General features: G+C 40.3%; 2 protein-coding genes across 4 annotated transcripts in view; one reads left to right on the forward strand and one right to left on the reverse strand.

Annotated features, from left to right (window-relative positions):
* Nucleotides 1-2,556, forward strand: part of LOC121931953 (voltage-dependent calcium channel subunit alpha-2/delta-4-like) — a 58,152-nt gene extending 55,596 nt beyond the window's left edge. For both annotated transcript variants that reach the window (XM_042470130.1, XM_042470131.1), the window contains 2 exons: nucleotides 59-141; nucleotides 582-2,556. In XM_042470130.1, the coding sequence (XP_042326064.1) occupies nucleotides 59-141; nucleotides 582-677 (179 nt within the window). In that variant the 3' untranslated portion in view covers nucleotides 678-2,556. The remainder of the gene's footprint in view (nucleotides 1-58; nucleotides 142-581) is intronic.
* Nucleotides 2,557-3,874: 1,318 nt separating this feature from the next.
* Nucleotides 3,875-22,024, reverse strand: part of ADIPOR2 (adiponectin receptor 2) — a 33,572-nt gene continuing 15,422 nt past the window's right edge. For both annotated transcript variants that reach the window (XM_042468919.1, XM_042468920.1), the window contains exons 3-8: nucleotides 12,714-12,830; nucleotides 10,289-10,460; nucleotides 8,635-8,821; nucleotides 8,222-8,409; nucleotides 7,062-7,255; nucleotides 3,875-6,500 (exon numbers count right to left, since the gene is read on the reverse strand). In XM_042468919.1, the coding sequence (XP_042324853.1) occupies nucleotides 6,375-6,500; nucleotides 7,062-7,255; nucleotides 8,222-8,409; nucleotides 8,635-8,821; nucleotides 10,289-10,460; nucleotides 12,714-12,830 (984 nt within the window). In that variant the 3' untranslated portion in view covers nucleotides 3,875-6,374. The remainder of the gene's footprint in view (nucleotides 6,501-7,061; nucleotides 7,256-8,221; nucleotides 8,410-8,634; nucleotides 8,822-10,288; nucleotides 10,461-12,713; nucleotides 12,831-22,024) is intronic.

Below are 22,024 nucleotides of genomic sequence, written 5' to 3' on the forward strand. Positions count from 1 at the left end.
GGACTGTTCATTTTTTCTCTGTTTCCCAAAGTTTCTCCTAACCTTAACAGCAATGCACATAATGCGTCAGTAAAGTGCGACAGGATGCGCTCCCAGAAGCTGCGAAGACGACCAGATAGCTGCCATGCATTTCATCCTGAGGTAGGAAAAGACAAAATTATCTGTTGCACTTGGCAAAAGTCTTTCCCAAAGCAGTGTTAACTGTTAGCTTAAGTAAAATAAGATGCTTTTAAAAACACGCATTGGTTAGATATTAACCAATTAAAAGATATATCATATTATATTAAATATTAAAAGATATTCCCTTTTCCTATAACTGCATGGTGCCCCACTTATTTTCTATTGTGGAAAGTTAGAAATGTGTTGAGGTTCAAGGTGTTCAGCTAGCCACTGGAGAAGGCCTTAAGCAAGACAGGGAGGCATTGGCCTGAGCCAAAAGAAGGCCTCCCATTTTCCTCCACTTTCTCATGGCAAATCAGTTTCCACTACTCTTAATATTATGGTGCTTTCAGACATGGATATCCTTGTTATACAAGATTATTCAAGTGTATGACCCTTTTCCCTCCCTTCAATCTTTTTAGGAAAATGCCCAGGACTGTGGAGGGGCTGCAGAGATATCTGCTTCACTGAACTTACTACTCCTTTCCGTAGGAGCCACAACTCTTCTCCTGAGGTGACAGAGCCCACCATGATCCCTACCCTTGAGCCAAAAAAGCATAAGCCATGCTATTTTGAAGAGGATACTACTATAATTATTGTACTACTGCATGTGTATGAGAACAGCAGTACTTGTACTCCCCAAATCTGTGCTGCATTTGCTACTGAGGCAAATACAAGCAGCATGACACTCAGACTGGAGGTATTGTACCTATGGACCAAACAAGATAACCCAGCTACATGATCTGGATCACAGCTGACCATCCCTGCCTCAGCAGCATGGAGACATTTACAAAGCGTCACTGATGGTGACAGATGCTGCCAGAATTGATGGGTTTTTATCCTACCATTTACTTTATAGTATAGTGGCTTTCCCTACAGCAGAAAGAGAGATAAAGACTTCATACTGCTCTCTGCTATATGTATGCAACTTACCTGAGCAGCACTATTGGGAGATCAGCCACTCTGCTGAAGGCAGTGTACCAGTTTTGCTTCTAAAGGAGGAATTTGTCCAGTTTGACCACCAGCAATGGATCTGCACTATGTTTATCAAAGAGCTGGAGAACAAGGTTTCCAAGCCAGGCAGCAGAAGGAAATTGCTGCAGGTGCTCCTTCTGCAGCATTGTAATTGTTAGCTCTGGTTTCAGCTGCATGCTCCCTGGCACTCTAAATGGGAATGCTTCCAGGAATGACATAGCTTCACTATATAACATTGATGCATACAGTGTTTGACACCAGAATGGTTTTAAAAAAAATATCTCAATTTCATTTCAGGAGTCATACAATATTGGCCTTTCTGTGTTTAAGCTGATGAATTTTCCAGCTTGAGATATATCAGTGTTCCTTGTAGCCATATGTCTCAAACTTCTTCAGTTTCATAACACATGGCAAGAGAGTTTAGGGAAAGGGAGGACACTAATTCAGTTCTATGGTCACACAATGAACATCTTTAAATGTGGCCTGACCAATTTTATACCATAGTACTAACAATGGTTTGGTATTTGCAGGAATATAAAAATGGATTTTTGGGGGGAATCCAACAGATCCACATTTAATACCACACTTATCTCCTTCTCTAACTGATTCTGAAGAGTATTTTGTCAAACAGTAGAGAAACAGGCCATACAGCAGGAGATAGAAAATATGGCAGGCCTAAGTGTCAGTTATATGCCTGTAGGATCTGCAATGGACCATACAAACTGCCTAAAATGGCAGGGGTGGGGGCAGAGCAAACCCAGAAATAACCAGAAGTTGGCTTCTGGTTTTGAAAAACTGGTATTTTGTAATGCTCAGCAGAGAAGGGCCATTCTGCAAACTGCTGCTCCTGATGGCTTTTTGACCAGAAAAAAAGATAGTCTGGAGCGTTGGGGTTAATAACAGCCACCAGGCACAAATAAACTCAGGGCTGTACTTTGTCATTTTTCAGTACAGTGAAGTCTTTTCAAGGAAAGGGAATGCAAACACCTAATGGCCTAAACCCTGTTGTTAGTCCTAACTTGCACAGACCCATCCAATCAATGGGATTTACCTAAGTGGTGACTCACAATTCAGCAGCTGATTGAATGGATCTACTGTAGTTAGGATTAATTAACAGGATTCCAGCCAGAGAGTGATGTACTAGTAACAAAGTATTTCTCTCAGCTTTTGAAAGCCTTTATGCCTTATGAGAGGATCTGAGGACAACCTTGATTAGATTGTCATATCTTTTTCCCAGGAGTCTTAGTGCCAGTGCTGGGTCACTGGCCACATGTTAGGACATCTAAACAGCATCACAAAACTCTCCAAAGTGGAGTCAAGTTGGTCATCCTCTGAACAGGATCATTTAGGAAGAAACTGATTTCCTACAGAGCAAGAACTGAATGGCTAGATCAGATTTGCTTGACAGTACTAGCATTTCAATCCCCAAATTAAATTTGTGTTGGGCTTGGGGGGGGTGAGGGTTGTAAAAATTATTTGTCATATGGCTTTTTAAAAAATATAGCATTTTCATTATAACGTTCATGTCTTCTTTTTTCATGGATGCTGTAACACAATGTGTCTCAAAAGGGTACATTTGGCTTAAGCTGAAACCATGCTGACCTCTATATCATACATAACATTATTCCCATGTAGATGCGATTAGACACACTTTACAAAATGGTTTACTTACTCTAACTATGTGTAACAGTGAGATGACTAACATCTCTGGTATAAACTTCTTGCTACCTCATCCAGTGCTGACTAATATAAAATTTTAGTGTCTCATAGCAAGGCAGAGAAAGATAAAAGGTAACAATGCCGAGTTGTTATTTTAACATATGCAAAATAGGTTATAATTGTTTTAGATCTATTCTGCCTCAAGAGATAATCAGCCCCTGACAAAAAATGGCTTTTATTTTATGGGCAGATGCATATGGGAGAATAATAGACTTTATAAGCTTTGTTTCAACAGTACAGTGGTATCCCGGGATACGAAAGCACCGCGTTACGAAATTTCCGGGATACGAAAAAATTCCATAGGAAAAAACTGTTCCAGGTTACGGGTTTTTTTTCGGCTTACGAAAAAAAATTTTGGTGCTTTTCGGCGCTTTTTCGCACGAAATCGCGGCTTCCAGCGCTAGTGCCTATGGCTTTTTCGGGTTGCGAAAGATTTCGGGTTACGAAGGGCGCCGCGGAACGAATTAATTTTGTAACCCGGGGTACCACTGTATTCAAAGTATGAAAGATAAATGCACACGTTACTATTAAATAGCCAGAAGACTTCATATGGACTATACGTTCAACATTTGACGATACAGCACATATACCAACTTTGCATGACTACATACTTGGCCATCTTTTTTGATAATTATGCATAAGTGATTTTTCACTGGTGTATTTGTAGTTTATTATCTATATTAACTCTTTAATTTGTTTTCATTTATTTGTGTGTGTGTTTTCCAATATAATTTTTGCACAATACAACATAAACAGGGGGAAGTATTTCACTTCTTCAGGTGTTAAATCTGCTATAACAGAAGCTTTTTTCTGGAAAATTCTAAGCCATAGACTCCCATCCTAGACATTTTGCCATTTAGCCTTGCCATGATATTAACAAAAACAATAGATTGTGGCCAAATTGTGCAACAGCCCTATTACTTTTGCACAAATCTAGCCATGCTTTCTCAATTGTGCTGACATGAATATGATCAACCCCATTCCCACCCTGGGAGAGAAAGAAAAAAAAACAAGCCTCCAATGCATTTATTCTTTTTATTAGAAGTTAATAATACAACAAGGATCGAAATCCCATTGCCTGGAGACCCCAATCTTCGAAGTCCAAGATGTGCTTTGTTGCCTCCAACAGTAAGCATTTTTAAAAAAAAAAAAAAAGAAGAAGAAAATACTGAACAAGGCCACTAGTTAATCAGGGGAGCTGAAAATCTCAACTATATTATGCTGAAAATCTGTGCACGCATAAACAGAAAGCAAGCAAACCTCCAGTTGCTGAGAATAAGGCAGTCAGGTGCCAACCTGGGAAGAAGTCTCAGCAAGCACCCAGAAAAGTGCACAGCTAAGCATTTTTTAAAAAATAGGTACACAAAATGTCCTAAACGGAAACCAATGAGGATTAAGAACAAGTGGAGCATTGTTTTTGTACACTTTATGTGCTGTCAAGACCAGGCTGCAAGAGTCCCTTTCTAGGAGTGAGCAAAGAAGATCCAGAAGAAGGAGGTGCAGCTTCTGCTGGTAGATACAGAAGTAGTTCTCACACACACACACACACACACACACACATACACAAAAGTGCTTTTCAGATAGGTAAGTCTGGGTCTGATATGTATTCATTACCATTCCTCTTTATGTAAGCCATCCTTCTGCTAATCAGTTATATATGCCCTTTGAGAGGTTTCAATCCTCACTACACTCCATTCTGTTAAATTCAATTAATACTGTTCTGTTTTTAGTTCAGGGAGAAAAAGCCACAACACATTAAGGTATAATTCTGGTTTATGTATCATAGATCCTATCCAGAACACACACAAACACACACTTGAAGTTGCCTACAAGCACCCACTAAGCACCTCTTGTAGGTCTAAACTCTTCAAAAATTCTATTTGGAGGGAGTAAAGTTAGAATAATCCATTCCATAAGAAATGGGCAGGGAGGGGGAAGACCGAAAGATTTTTTCTGTGAATTATCTAAGTTTTAAAGTGTGACCAGTTCTACCATCTTACCAAAAAAACAACAGACAAAAAAACCCCTGAACCCTGTATTCACTGTGAACTAAAGTAACTGTCCTTACTGTGAGATATTCGGCATGAACTCATACTCTTATCTTTTGTCCCAAAGCTTGCCTCCAAATCCAACATCCCTAACCAATCCCAGCAAGAAACAGAAACTACACTTTTCACTTGTCTGAGTACTGCTTTGTAAATAATTCTCTCCACAGATATACTTCTACCTGACATAGTTAAAACTTTCAGAGGAAGAATTTAAAGAACTAACAAAATGAATTTATGCTTCATGCACTACTTTAACAAGGAGAAAAGCTGTTGCCTCCAAAAATGCTTCTGTGGGCTGTTTGATTTTTTTGTTCAAAAGCAGTGCACAAGACTATCCTATATACCAGAAGGGAGAGAAGGAATGGCAGTGTTATACTGTAGCCAATTAAGAGATGAGTGGATTTAATATAAGCAACTTTAGTGCTATTCAGTAGCGCATACCACCATCCAAAACAGATTAATAGCCAGCCATTCCTCTTCCTTCAAGCACAAAGCTCCTTTCTGGTATATGCCTCCCTACCCCTTTGAGACAATTTCTCATTAGCTCACCTAGAAGGTTGGTGCCTGACACTAACAACACTTGGGTAATGAGAATAGCAGGCCCTGGTGAAATACTGACAAGAGACTCCCAAGAGGTCAAAATACATACCACACTGAATCCCCAAACAGCAAAAAGCTGGTGAAGAAAGACCACCTAGAAATCATCCACAAAAAGGCAAAGAACTCAGAAGGTCTGCCTGCAAAGGGAGCAGAGCTCAGACACTCAGTGACTCCTGCCTTTGCCTTTGAAAAGCACAGAGGGCCAAAGAGCAGCCTAACTGAAGTTGTAAGCACCCATTTGCTCCCAAACCCTACTGGGACAAGCTGTCCTATATATACCAGCACATGAGAAAATCCACAGGACCCTGGCGCTGACTCTGCAGGGATTTCACCTGGCCTTCTTGCACTTAAAAAGCTTGTGCAAAATTGAAACAGTGTGTGGTATTTGCATGTTGTAATCTATACAAAACCCTCTCCTCTCCCCCCCCCATTTTTAAAACATTTATATAAACTTTTTAATTAAACAGAAAGTTAGAAATCTTATATACATTTTTCTCCCAAAAGAGTATCTAAAAATCAACTTACCTGAACAAGATACAAATCTTAAGCTAGATTTTTTTAAAAAGAAAAAAATCACTAAACCACCTCCCCATGACAACCTCTTTTTTTCTACAAATAAATATGGCATTGAATGGAAGCTGCTTAAGAAAGGATTTTCTGTAGCTTAGGCGGTAGGTCCAAGAAATAAGTTAAGCATTTAAGAGCTTCCAGGTTTTCAGAATCAATTCACTCCAATGCTTGAGGTATGAATTTCTCTTCCATTTTATAGTTCAATTCCCCCACAAAAGCTCCCACACCATTCTGGGCAAGGTGTGGACTCACTGCTCCCACAGTTCTGTTTTGGTTATGATGCTTGATACACGACCAGTTTCACTACATCTCCTCTTCTGAGCAGCCTCCCCCAACCATGAAACGGAACTCTTGAAGGTTTGAAACACCATGGAAGTGTACAAAAGCACCGGCCACTACAAACACATGAAAGAGCTGGTGGGAATGGAACTGTGGGAGAAAAAAACAGAACAGTTTATCACAAGCATTTCATACTTTCCAGAGGAAGCACCACAGGACAATAGTAGCAGTGACTGTATAGTACTAGCCTCACAAAAAAATAAGCTACCAGCTTATTATGCAACAACCCTGACTTCCCATGAAAGCACAAAGAGCTGCCAATTTAAACCCACCCAACCTTGGTCAAGTTGGCAGTCTGGAGAACGGGAAAAGTGCACACAACCTCAAGAGCTTTGCATCAGAATAGTTGTGTTTTTGCACTTGTACACCATTCCATCACTTGGGAACCAGATATGCCAAGCCAGTAACTGTGCAAATGTTTTTCATTCCTGTAAAGCTAAGAAGAGAAGGCTGCCAAATTCTGTTAGGTTTCAGTTACCTAGAACTGAGCAGCTGGAAGGCATGTTCAGAGTTGTGGTAGTGCTTCTGTTCCCTGCCACAGACTGCAGCTGTTTTGATTCGTCACTGCAGATATGATGAATCTGTAGGGGTGGTTTTAATGCCCCTCTCCCCCTCTGTGTTTTGTACTTCACAGCTATTAGCCATACTTACCCAGATGTCACACTTGCCCGGGAAGAACCTCTCTGGGATACGAGCAGCATACAGTGCAGCGCCAGTGATATAGAGGCAGGCCATGAGTGCCAGCCAACCTATCTGCCCCATTGTGGCAGCCTTGAGGAGCCCTTCCGAGATAACAAAATGCAGGGTGGGGATGACGCCACTAAGTCCCAGAGCCAGAAACACTCCTAGGAGATAATAAGGAAGGTGTGACAGGTACAGCCTTGGAGACAAGAGAACCAGTGGCAGAAATGTGAAGGTAGGTGCTGCTTCAGAAGAGGCATTCTCCCATCACAACGAAAAGGCAATGCATCTTTAAAGAAATTGGCATGGCAGTGCTCAACCATGATTTAGCACTACTTGCACAAGTAAGGAGCCACCACTACAAGTGTGCTCCTTCTTCCTCTCCTCCTCCTGCACAGCTGTGAAGAAAACTTGGGCAGAGTTTAATTTCACTTTCCATAAAATCTGATTTGCTACAGAAATTATATGCTTGCTTAAAACAATCTAGGATCTGTTATAAATAAGTCAACTTTAAGTCTTAGATTATGAAGCTGCTGTTTTTAACAAATTCAAGCTTATTTTAAAACCATGTAATGGCAAGCCAGGCTAGGTAAGGAAACTAATGATCAGAGTGATCATTCATATTCACAGAGGAAGAGGAGGAAGAGGAGGTGGAGGAGGACAGAGTGCAAGCTTAATGTTGATTCATATAGTGGTAAATAAAGTTCCTTCTTTGATGTACTAGTAACCATAGTTATGTGGGAACACAGCCTATGCCTCCTACAGCACAAATATGACAACCTAAACACTAAATATTTTTTCCTCTTTCAAATTTTGTTTTTACTTCCATGACAGTAATAATGCAGATCAGTAAAAACTAATACAACCAACCAACTATGATTTCTTTAATAAGACATCACCCTTTTTTTCAAGGGGAGGCAAAATGTTATGCATGCAGTGCAAAGCACTGTTGTTGTTTGTTTGTTTGTATTTATTTATTTATTTATACATACATACAGCGCTGGATTTTAAAGACAGCAACATCTGAGCTAGATGTTTCAGTCCAATCCAACCGGTTAAACTTTAAGATAAGATCACCTTCTGTATATGTATATGCCGTACATCATTTTAAAACCAGCCATTAATCTTACCTGCTCGAACTCCTCGGTACTGGGGGGTGGCAAATCTGTCCCACTGGGAAACTATGATGGCTGCGATGCCCAGAACACAGATCACAATCAAGTAGATAAAATAGGGCTGAGGGTTGCAGTAGAATGAGTAATATAGCCATGGTACAAAGCTGCCCATAATGAGGAGGGCGATGCCAGAGTAGTCTAACCTAAGGCAGAAGAAGGAAAAAAACTAAATCAGGGAGCCCTAATTTTTAATAATTTATCTAGCAGCCTGCCCACTGTACCCCAAACTTCTACAGTATAGAGTGCTCTTTGTGAGTTATGGGAGTTGTAGTCCCAAAGATCAAGGGCACCACACTGGGAAGGCTTCGTTTTCCACCTTGGAGTCAAGCAAGGTCTCCAAATTCACACTGAGTCACTATGATACGTACTTGGAAAAGAGCCTTGAAACGCCTTCTGAATGACAATAAACTGTGTGAAACAGCCATGAAAAGGAGAGGCAAAGGATGGCTCCCAAGAAGAATACTCCAACCACCACCTTCTCTTGCACAGGTGCTACAAAGGACATGTTTGGCCGGAACATGTAGAAGATTCCCAGACACAGGAAAAAAACACAACCTAAGCAAAGAAAAACAAGGTTACCAAAGCTGCCCAATTGCAATGACCATCACATTAGAATAATTACATGAGATACCATGGAGCCAGTGTGAAGTGATAAAAACCTGACAGTTCTAATGAACACTATTAACAGCTGCATCAAAAAGCCAGTAGAATGGCATTGCTCATGAAGTAATTCTCCTTCAGCTTGTTAAGGGCTCCATCCATTGCACAGTATAGACAGATGGGGGGGGGGTTATCAGAAAGCTAGGAAAACACTGGGCAGAAAGCAGAAATTCAAATTATGCTTTCAGTAACCAAGAAATAGGTTGTGACTGTTTACATCAATCTGCCTAGTCAAAATCAGCAATCCCAAATTGTTACTAGCTACACACAGCTGCAAAGAAGAGAATAGCACAAAAAGCCAAAATGATTAATATATCCAACGAACAGGTTCAAATCAAGAGAAATCATTGTAGTGAGAAATTGACAAACAATTGAAAATGGAAAAAACATGTAGAAACCATTTGTTCAGGACCTTTTATGTAAGTACGATTCAATAATAAAGACAGACAAAAGTGACCCTAAAGCCTTGGGTAAATAATAATAATAATAATAACAACAACAACAACAATAATAATTTTTATTTATATACCGCTTTTCCACAGATCAAAGCGGTGTATAGACAATTAAAACCATACAGACATTTCATAAAAGGATAAAATCCCATATAAAACCATACAATTACAGAACTCTAAGCACAATCATTCGCCTTCAAGGGTAAGCAGGGAATCGATGGCAACAGGGTAGATAACTTCATTCTTCAGGGGTGAAGGCTTGACAAAAAAGAAGAGTTTTAAGCCTCTTTTTGAATGTTTCTAGGGGGGTTGTCAGACGGAGCTCCTCGGGTAGATCATTCCACATCTGTGGGACCACCACTGAAAAGGCCATCTGGGATGTGGCAACATATTTGGAAGGTGGAATTACCAGTAAGTTCTTCCCAGATGTTCTGAGTGTGCGGGGCGGATCATATGGGGAGATGCGGTCCCTCAAGTAACTCGGACCCAAGTCATGAAGGGCTTTATAGGTAGTGACCAATACCTTGTATTGCGCTCGGAAGCGAATGGGCAGCCAGTGAAGATCTTTCAAGATAGGTGTTACATGGTCAAACCTGGACGCACCAGTGACCAATCTGGCTGCCATATTTTGTACTAACTGAAGCTTCCGGACTTGGTACAAGGGTAGCCCCATGTAGAGCGCATTACAGAAATCTAATTGAGAGGTTACCAGAGCATGTACCACAGTTTCAAGGTCCCTTTGGCCCACAAAGGGCCGCAGTTGGCATATCAACCGAAGTTGATAGCAAGCACTTCTGACCATCGCATCTACTTGATATATATATCTACTACATATACTATGGAAAACCCATCAGCTCTACCCACCTGAATTATAAAAGTATACATTTAATATTTACATCAAATCTGATACCTAGTAGGTGCGTCCAGATGTTCCCAGTCTCAGTGTGTATTCTGAATATGCTTTTGAAGCAAGCCCGGAAAGAGGGCAAGGGTGGTCGATGCCCATGTAATAGGTAGTCATTGTCCTTTAACCAGTCAGGCAAGACATCGAAAGGGATGACACGCCAACGGCCCTCCCATACCTAAAGGGAGCAATGAACTGTGTTAGATCTTCTTTCTCTACCAATCCAAGAAAACCTCCATGATATAATTTCAGAAGATGATAAGGAATGTTCCAAAGAAAGATTTAGCCACTACAGAAATCTAAACAATCCACAATAGTTTTGATATTTAATGCCTATTTATCTCAACCTTCAGCTAAGTCTATACATTTTTTAAAAAACAAAAAATCTGTCTGGAGAGCTAGAATGATAGACATGATGCAAACAGAAAAAGGGTTAAGGGGAAATTAGAGTTGGGGGACAAGTATGTATTTAACAGGGCTAATTCCTATCTTATCTCCCTTTACCATTAAAAACTCTGGAATGAGTATGAAGTAGGTCTCTAAACGTTGAAGAAACCAATTTAATCGAAGAGCACAAAAGCCAACTGGTGATGCAGCCAATTCAACTGAAAAGCAGTTATGATCTGGCATCTTTCAGGGCGTCAGTTACAAGAAAACCCTAGTACCATATTAGCTAAGACTATTGTTTAACAAGCCCCCTTGAGACTGTTGAATGATCTCAGCAGAGTACCTTCATAAGAAATGCATTGGAAGGTCCAACGCACACAAAAGAGAGGGAAAATTCTCAATTCATTTCTCTCATGCGTAGCTCAATAGTACAAAGGAACAGACATGGTGAGAAATCTCTGATAGTGGAGCAAGAGTTTTCATGTATGCTGGAGGCAAGAACTAGCACCAGAGCAATAACACAGCTGCCAAAATGCAGATCTATTTTCTTTGCACTTATATCACCAAAATAAGGCTGAAGTGCACAAGTACAAAAGTCTCTGACAGGGAGGTGGGCAGACTTCAGACTTTTAGGATCTACTATGTGTTTTCCCAGAAACCCAAGACCCACCAATACAAGCAAACCTCAAAAAATGTTCTAAGGGCAAATGTATATTTAAAATTAGACAACAAAGAGCTCTGAATGTGTCCCTACCCAGGCCTTTGTTGTCAGTATCAGAATCATTTCACACAACAATCCATTCCTGTTTTCTTCCAAGTTTTCTTCATTTCACAGCCTGACATAAAGTGTGCAGGTTGAAGAGCTGCTATTTTTTTTAACCATTAAGTTAGAAATTCTTGGCAATCCACTGAAAATCACCCAAAAATCTACCAGTAGATCCTGGGCTATTTTCTGCCATTCCCTACATTTTCATCTAAGACTAAATACAAAATGTTAACACAAAAATATATTTACTACATATTTCTGGTCTTGGGGCTTCTAGTGTAGGGCATATCCTTAATGAATTAAAGCAAGGACAATCAGATCCAGATGAATCAAATGCAACAGAGGAGTTTGTGAATCATTACAGCCGCGAGGCTCCCAAATGCACATTACAAATGTTCTTGTTAAACTTCAGAACATTACAAGTGTTCTTTTTAAACTTTCACCCAATTCAGGAATGGGTGCAAATAAAAAGCAGCTCACATTGTCACTTTTCTAAACTAAAGCTTACTTTTATATGAACTGTAATGGAAATCCTGGGTTTCCACGGGCATCCTTCTAATGATGGATGTATCAGCTAAGCAAAGTCAGAAAAACTACTTTAGTTCTATGTCTGAATTTAGCCCTAGCAGCCAGACACCAGTATGAACTATTTCCCTTTAAATTAACTAAGAAAAGTCAAGACCAGTAATATTTACACAGATCACAAAGGATTTATCGAGGGTGGTATGGCATTTCTATAGAACTTGCTTTTTTCCCACTTAGAAGTGGATACAATGAGGCTACTACGCAAGGGAGATAAACTGTAATCTGAAAACAAAGATTTGCAAGGCCTGAAGGACAGAGTGTGAAAAAAAGGTGACCTTGTAAATTAAAATTCTTTGACCCAGAAACACTAGATGCTGAGAGTATTATTCAGCTTGGACTTCCACAGATGTTTCTAAAGAGAGACCCAACAGTTGTACCATCATGTTTAATCCCACATTTCAACATGTAATCCCTGTCATGCTAAACTTTCTAATTCATCCAATTATGGGAGGCCCACAATCTCCCCCCCCCATGCACGCACACGCGCGCGCGCGCGCGCGCGCACACACACACACACACACACACACACACACAGCATAGTGACAGCATCACTCAAGACAAGAAAATGCCTTGGCGGCCACCCAATGTAATTTAGCTCTTTTGTTGCCAAAAGTTCACACACAGCTAGCCACAGGACCCACCAACTGCTTGAAGTTACTAGTGCATGATGGATTCTGCTTTGCAGCCTCTTACCTTACATACAAACTCTTCCATTCTTTCCATGGCATGGTGTGCTTGGAGAAGAGGCAGCATCCCCATAAATCCTTCATCTTCCTGAGTTGAACCGTCATCTTCATCCTTGTTAGAACACTGAAACAGAATTAGCAAAGAGTAAGCAAAAAAGTGACTCAACATGCAACGCAATTGTTGAATGTGGAAGCAAAGAAGCATTAATGTACACGCACAAAGAGAAAATCCACAAAAGACAGATTCTCTGGCCAGATGGAAAAAATCAGTGATGGAGGAGAATAATAGGGAATAGCTTCTTCTCACTGCACACAGCAAAGTCTTCCAGTGAGTCAGACAAAACCCTGAAAATTACAGGGATTGTTTCTTAAAAGAGAAAATAAGAGAATTGTACACAGCATAAACATATTTTACTATCTACTGAATGTAGACCAATATAGGCTCATGTGCAAGTGACTGGAATTCTTCATATATCAAAGCAATAATTCCAAAAAAGAGAGTTTGCAATAGCATGGTTCTATGCCATAAAGGCACTTGATAAACTCAAATGGAAAGTTGTCTTCTCAACATCTGATCTCATGGACTTTGATATAGATTTTCCATGCACCAAATAACAATCTTAAAGATTACAAAGGATTCAGTCATATCAGTAACTGATACTAGTCCTAGAGATACCAGATATATCTTACAAGGGTGGCCCTATCACCATGCTCTTTACCTTTACTATGAAGACAACTTTCACTGATAAATTTGCTTCAGAATGAGCTAATGGTGGTAAGTGTTACCATTAATGGGCACAAATGTATGTTCAATTTATTTGCTAATGATGTAGCAATCTCAGTTGCTAATTCTGTAGTGGCAATAGCAAGGTCTTTCAGTATCTTGGGTGACTTTGGCTTGTCCTGGGGTCTATCTATCAATTTTTAAAGCTAGGATCCTAGGTCTCAATAAAGCGGAAAAATGAGATCAATTTTAGAAACTGAACAATATGCTTCTTATAGTGACTTCTCTTGGGTGTAATTATTCCAAACTGTCTTAAGCAAAGTTAAAGCGAAGACAACTACAACCCCTGCTCTATGAAATTAAACAAGAAGTTAAAATTAAACATGTATTTGCTGGGTTGCACTGTAGCCATCAAAATGCCAATTTATCCTAAAATCATGTATCTTTCCTGGGCAACTCCAATGGCTATTTCAAAATCGCTCTTAAAGCCTTGGCAAAACTCAAAGTGTAAAAATCTATGGTTTCCAACTGAGTTCAGTACTTTAGACAAACTGATAGAAAGCTGGACACTCCTAAAAATCATTTATTACAGTATCTTTCAACTTTAAGCAGAGGCTGGATGGCCATCTGTTGGGGATGCTTTGATTTGGATTTCCTGCATGGCAGGGGGTTGGACTGGATGGCCCTTGCGGTCTCTTCCAACTCTATGATTCTATGATTCACCAGCTTACTAGGCTGATTAAGACAGGTCATATATTTCAGAAGAAGTAAGTGATAAAATGACCTCTGAATACCCCTTGCCCAATAAAATTCTTTAACAGTGATGGTGAACCTTTTAGGGACGGAGTGCCCAAACTAAAAGGGATGGGACTTCCGGGCAGGAGGAGGAATGGGACTTCTGGGGCAGAACTTCCACTTTGTGGTGGACGGACTTCTAGGCAGGACTTCTTCCTCCTGCCCTCCCGGGCTTTCAGCTGCTTCTCCAGACAGCTGAAGGCCCAGGGGGCAAAGGGGGAAGAAGAGGAGTAGGCATGCCCCTTTCTCGCCCCTGGGCCTTCAGCAGCCTCATCAGAGGCAGCTGAAGATCTGGGAACAGGCACGCGTCTTTTCCACCTCCTCCCCCCTCACCCTCCCAGGCTTTCAGCTGCCCCTCCGGAGGGAGCTGAAAGTCTGGGCTGGCCGGGAAGGAGAAGGTGCACGCCTGTTCCTCCTCTTCCCCACCTTCCATGAGCCAAGGACAATGGCTTCATGTGCCATAGGTTCACCACCATGTCCCTATAAAATTAATGAGATTGTCATAAAGCAACAGGTAATCTGAAGGCACATACAAACATATGGTTACCTGTGGAAGTATGTAAACAATATCTACAGAGGGTGAGTGGCCTCCCATTTCAACCTCTGAACCATAATGGATATATTGGTCCTTTTTTTAAAATATTTTATGGTATGGAAATTCTGGTGTAAGAACATAATTCCACCACACCCCTTAACAGCTTTTCTGAACACTAGTTATTAAACTCTGCATAAAATAGAACCAATTTCATTCCTGGAAGTTTTAGGAATATATAATTTGAGAGATCTTTATAAGGGATTCATTCCAAAACTGGGAGAGCAAAAAAAACACCAAATTGGTTAGACTCCTTCAACACAGCTCCCAATCATGCAAGTTGTTCATTGCCCCCATTCTACCAGTGAAATTTCAAGCTATTCCATTGCTGCTTCCATTTGAGGAGCCAATTATTCTGGTAAAGGAGAGACAGCAAACATATATAAGATTTCTACATTTCCTTTGTCTATTAATACTGCTGGCTTGAAACATATGAAAAAAAGAACTAAGGAGTTAACTATATCAAAATACTTAACAGGTGATTTCCAATCAGGACAGATATATATTAATATATCTATCCGTGGCCATTGTTGGCTATAATATAACACATGCTGAGCTAGATTCTTATTTTCATATATGGAGGTCCTGCCCACAGTTCTGGTCAGAAATCTTTGTTGAAATGGAACTAATTACTAATCAGAGCACAGAACTGTCACATTCGGGTTGCTCTTTTTTCCTTGGTGATAACAGCTTTTAAATCTTTTATTGTCTTCTGTTACCTAACAGCTAAACTAGAGACTGCACAGAACTGGAAAAGGGATATTAATTTTTCCACAATCCACCAGAGGAACAAGATGTAAAACATTGCACTAATAGGAAAAAGAACATTTTAAAAGTACATAGAGCCATGATCATTTTTTCATAGTAATTAATGAGCCAATGTATCACAGTGGTTTGAGCATTGGACTACAACTCTGGAGACCAAGGTTCAAATCCCTGTTCATCATGGAAACCCACTGGGTGATCTTGGGTGAGTCACACTTTCTCAGCCTCAGACGATGGCAATGGCAAATACCTCTGAAGAAACTTTCCAAGAAAATCCTGTGACAGATTTGCATTAGGATTGCCCTGAGTCTTAAAAAAATTACTTGAAGCCACACCAACAACAGATGAACAGAAATGTTATTCATCCTCTACCATGTGGAATTAATGTATTTGTTTAAAAAACTAAATGTTGTTGTGTCTAATGTATCTTGTCTATTTCAAATCATTCTTCTTATTAATCCTTTGGTTTCCAACGCCCTGAAATACTAATGAATTTATGATTTGGTAGGCATTTTTTATGAAACATGGTATGTACAACAGTAATTTCAGAATTGAAACAAACTTTTTCATGGCTCATGAATCTATATCACAGGATGCAAGATTGTAGTGCCAGTATGAGAAGACAGTACAGTATATGTTATTTGTACCAGTGTCCCCCTGCACAGAGCTGCCACTATGATGCTTGGGCACTGCCTGCAAATTCTAGGAGCATCTCATTTATAGTTTGTTTGCTGTTGTTGTTTTTATCAAAAGGATATAATAGAGCTCAAAATATATTTTTATGTAGTAAAACTCAAAAAGAAAGAAGTTTCCATTACAGGCCATCACACCTGGAGGATGACATCAAAGAAACCTAACTCAGTTTTTATCACAGTAACTGACATGTTGCTCCTGCCCTTTGTCCAAAATAGGCCACACTGGGGGTGGGGGAATAGAGGCAACTTGGTTTAATGAGCCATATGGCTACGAAGTCATTGCTAGGCATGTCATATGTGTCCTATTCTCTTGGACAAAAAACTGCTACTTCCAGATAAGTTATAGCAATGAAATACAGTCTTCTTTCAGAAAGTTAGAAGCAGGGAATCTAAGTGAAATGTTCCAAAACTATAACAGAGAATACATTATTTTGTGGTAATGTGACTGGGAGGAAGCTGTTCATCTAATTGATCACAAGGATATTTTGAGTGACTGCCAAATGGCTATATGGGCACTCTGCAGCTTCATTACAATAGAGGTGAAATGGATAACATGTTCCTCTGCAAACATACCATCTGGATGCAGTTAATTACTATTCTGAACTCAAGCACAATAGACAGCAGCCTCTCTAGTCTTCAAGGTTACAAGGATCTGTACCTGCTCGCCACCGGCTTCTATTGATTTATTTATTTCTATGCCGCCTTTCTCCCACAAAGGGACCCAAAGTGGCTCACAGTTAAAATTGTTTTTTTTTAAATTTACAATAAATAATAATAATGATAATAATATTTATTTGTATCCCGCCTCTCCCTATATTGGATCGAGGCGGGTAACAACAAACAAAAGAACAATGAAAATACAACACAACAAGCCACAAGTAAAAACTAGCAAAACTTATCAAATCCTAATTCCCTATCTCCCTCCCACTCTAAAATAGCATTAAAACAACAATTCCCAATAAAATGCTCCCAATAAAATAGTCAATAAAATCAATCACGATCTCAGTACAATGGGAACAGCTATGCAACTGGAGAGTGAACATTCCGAGGAGGTCAGTTTAGGAAGGCCTGCCAGAAGAGATCCTTTTTATTGCTTTCTTAAAGGCCTCCAATGATGTTATATGGCGGATCTCTTCCGGGAGGTCATTCCAGATTTTTGGAGCAGCAACAGAAAACGTCCTCTGGGAAGGCGTTACTAGTCTGGTTTTCTTAGACTGGAAGTGATTCTTCCCAGAAAACCTGAGAGTGCAGGAAGGATTGTATGGGAGGACGCATTCCCTCAATAAACTGGACCCAAGCCATGTAGGGCTTTATAGGTAATGACCAACACCTTATACTGTGCCCGGAAGCTAATAGGCAGCCAGTTTAGGGATTTTAAGATAGTGTAATAAAATCAAATTCAGAACTCCCTGTAACCAATCTGGCTGCCATATTTTGGACCAGTGGCAGCTTCCAAACAAAGCATGAGGGTTGCCCCATGTAGAGCGCATTGCAGAAATTGAGACGAGAAGTTATCAGTGAATGTACAACCGTTTCTAGGGTCTCCTGGTCCAGGATGGGTCGTAGCTGACGTATCAGCTGAAGCTGGTAACAGGCACTCCTGGCTGTCACATCCACCTGAGATGACAGCTGAAGCGACGAATCCAGGAGTACCCCCAAGCTACGAACACAGTCCTTTAGGAGAAGTGTGACCCTGTCCAGAACTGGAGAGCTTATCACCATTCCCAGATTAAGATTGCCTATAGCGAGTACCTCCGTTTTATTTGGATTCAGTTTAAGTCTATTTTCCCTCATCCAATCCATTACTGACCTCAGACAGTCATTCAGAGGGGAGATGCCATCCTTGGTCACCGAAACAGTCCAAGACATGGAGAAGCACATTTGGATGTCATCAACATACTGATAACACCACCAACAACACCAAATCAACATGCAGAAGTTAAAAACAGCATACTCCCTGTATAAAAGCCTCCCTGACATGATTATATCTTAAAAGCCTGCTTGAATAAAAAATGCCTTTGTTTCCCAGCGAAAGGAAAGGAGAGAGTGGGCCAGGCTAGCCTCCTCTGGAATGGCATTCCAGAGGGTGGGAACAGCCACCAAGAAGCCCCCTCTCTTCCTTATTCTCACCAAGTGAGCCTGTGATAGTGGCAGGACTGAGAAAGCCTTCCCTTGTAGAACGTAGGACTCCTGCAGGTTCATATGGGGAGATACTGTCTTTCAGATAGTCTGGACCTAGGCCATGTAGGACTTTTTAGGTCATGGCAAGGACTTTTAATTGTGCCCATTATATTGTATATTGAACTGGTAGCCAGTGGAGATGTTGTAACAAAGGAGTTATATGTTGCCTATAACTGGACCCAGTCAACATTCCGTCCGTCACATTCTGAACCCGCTGAAATTTCCAAACAGTTTCCAAAGGCAACCCCACACCAAGTGCATTGCAGTAAACCAAATGTGACAGAATCAAGGCATGTGTCAGTGTAGCCAGATCCAATGACTCAAGGACAATTTGAAATTTTCCAAGTATCAAGAGAGATCAATTTTACGTTTTCCTCATGGTTTTAGGGAAGAAAATTGATATAAACCAAAGACTTTGTATAGGAAGAAGAAAACATAACAATGTAACAACATGTTCATGCCTTGCAGAGATGAAAGACTTCCATTTCCTCAAATCCTGGTACACTTCATATTATAAATAAAAATGAAGGGTTTTCTTGCAAAGAAAATAGCAACACATTCTACAGAACACTGATGACACTAGTGATGAAAATATGCCCAATGCCTCCAAAGTATAAAGTCCTGTGGCACCTCAAAACCTAAAAGATTGATTGTAGCATATATGCATTTGTAGAAAAGCAAAGGAATTTTACATTTATTTTAACAGACTAACTCAGCTGCTGCTATATACCTTTAAGTCAATTCTGACTTATGGTAGCTCTATCATAAAATTTTGTTTGCAAGATTTATTCAGAAAGGATTTGTCACTGGCTTTCTCTTAAGTTTAGACTTAGGCTTAGATAGTGTGACTTACCCAAGCTTACCCAGCGGGCTTCCCTGACCGAGTGGCAATTCAAATCCTGGTTTCCCAGAGATCTAGTCCAAAACTCAAACCACATTACATCAGCTTAACTCAGTTACAACTCTAGAATTTGCTAAGATAATGAATCTATTCTCTTGCAAAGACCTGATGCCATCAACAATGAAAGTGTTACTCAACTAGAATTGCTTTATGATCATGGGAAAAGCTGCTTTAGGTCTTTAAAAAAAAAGCCAAAAAAGCTGTATGGTCATTCACATTTGGGTATAAGAAACCATATTAATGTTTTATTACAAAAGTTTTTACCTCGTGCATTCAGCCAAAAACATGACAGGCTACTACAGAACTCTTTACTCAAGTTCAACAGCAGTGCAATAGTAAGCTGTGTCCATCTTATTTGGGAAATGAGAGAGGGAGAGGCATTCTGATACTGGGCAGACTGAAGAACTGCACCTGCCCCAGAAGGTTCTCAAAAAGTCTTCCCCCACCTCTTTTGTCCATATGCTAATTCCAAAAGCAGCTGTGCATGAGAGTGACAGGCTGCCAGGCATTTGACTTGCTAACTAAAATTATTCTGTGTGCAAATGAAAGACAGTTGAGAGTAGGAGGTGGGGGAAGAGAAATCAGATTATGAAACATGCTGAAAGGAAAGATATACAAGGAATTACATCAGTTCAAATGCCCTGTTTTGAACCAGCCAACAGCTGTTGAAATATCTTTGCTACTTCCCCTTCCTATATCCATCTGTTGGAGGTGCTATGATTGTGTATTGGACTTGATGTTCCTTGTGGTCTCTTCCAACTCTATGATTCTATGGGGACAGGTAAGAAAAGTGTGATCTGGGAATATACATGCTCAGCGTAGGTAGTTTTAAAGTATTGCAACAGGAGGCGGGGGGCCCAAAGGCTTAAATCCAATTGTTAGTCCACTCCAACACAATGCTGGAGAAGAGTGCTGAGAATATCATGGAAAGCCAGAAAGTCAAATGGGTACTAGAGCAGATCAAGCCTGAGCTCCCCCTAGAAGCTAAGATGACCAAACTGAGGTTGTCATACTTTGGCCACATCATGACTTACTGGAGACAGGACTGACTGGAGAAGACAATAATGCTAGGAAAGGTGAAGAGGAATAGAAAGAGAGAAAGAAATATTAGATGGATAGGTTCAATCAAGGAGACCACAGCCCTTAGCCTGCAGGTCCTGAACAGAACAGTTGAGGATGGGGGGGGGCCCTTGGAGATGTCTCACTCATGCAGTCGCCATGAGCCAAAGTCAACTCGAGGGCACTTAAAACAACAACAAAAACATTTGTGCTGGTTTATTGAGTCAGTGGGTTTATTTTAGTTACAGGCTAACAACTGGATTGAGATCAAAGTTATTACTTGTGTCTATCCTAGGACCATATAAACATCTCACCAAGGAAGGGTTTTCAAAGATATTGAAAGGATCATGCATAGAATCTATGCAATTCTACCTTTTCCAGTTTCTGGCTTTAATACGACACGTAAAGAAAAATCGTACAATCAATACAATGGGGGGAACATCAAGTGCAGGTTTTCAAGTCTGTATATAAAAAGCCTTTTCATCAGGTGATTAATAATAATAATAATAATAATAACAATAAACTTTATTTGTATTTCCCGCCTCTCCCAATGGATTGAGTGCCAATTTAACAACAAAGGATACCAAGCACTCGTCTTTGTTTTATTTTGTGTATGTTTTAGTAAAACTTAGGCAGTTCTAAATCGACATTTAGAACAAAGGAATCTTGGAATTTGGAAAGTATGTCTTACTGTAACAAAAAAAAGCCATAAAAACCAAAAACTGGCAGACATTGTTTTGTAGAAAGGGAAAAGAACTGCATGAACCTGTTATTTACAAAAATACAAGTTGACAAAAGGAGAAATTGCCAAGCACAGGCCTACTACACCTCAGATCAGGGACTGGGAACGTGTGGTTCTTCATATGTAGTTTGACTAAAACTCCTATCAGCCCTTCCTACCTTGATGGGAGTCCCCCAACCATTGGTTTTGAGAACAAAATGGAGAAAATGTTCTTCTGTATCAACACTCTAAAAAAATAAAGTTCTTCATACTCTTCCTTACACAGAACTCTAAATATTATGGGAGGGGTGGCTGTCAACTCTTCTCTGTCTGTTTTCTTCCAACCCGTAACTCACAAACACAGTTTCTCACTTTGCAAACAGGGTTACTGATGGACTCTTTCTGAAAGGTCAAATAACTGAATTCAGGAGTCACGGAAGGCCGGGATGCTTAACAAATGTTCCAGCTGGGCTTTTGCCATGAAGAAGAGTCAAGTGTTGTGCTTCATTATTCTCAACAAAGTGCCAAATGCTTCAGAGCAACAGATCCAAAATTTCACAGATATGCTTCCAGGCCACACACTGCAAAACGCACAAACGCAGGCACTTTAGACAAAAGCCACCTTCAATTAGGAGTTGAAGGGTCTGGTAGTTGGGGGGAAACGTGAGGAAAACAGTCTTTTGTCCCCTCTCTGCCACTGGAGGATTATCGTTTTTAAAAAAGGAGAGTCAAGTGCAGGTTTTCAAGGCTGTACATAAAAAGCCGATTCATCAGGTGATAAAAGTCACATGCATTTGATTGTGTCAGTTTAACAAAGTCACAGTAAGAGGCATTTCTTTAGGACGTATCAGTGACTGGAGAACAGCAGGAAGAACAAAGACACTC

This window comes from Sceloporus undulatus, chromosome 5 (assembly GCF_019175285.1).
Source record: "Sceloporus undulatus isolate JIND9_A2432 ecotype Alabama chromosome 5, SceUnd_v1.1, whole genome shotgun sequence".
Taxonomy (NCBI): domain Eukaryota; kingdom Metazoa; phylum Chordata; class Lepidosauria; order Squamata; family Phrynosomatidae; genus Sceloporus; species Sceloporus undulatus.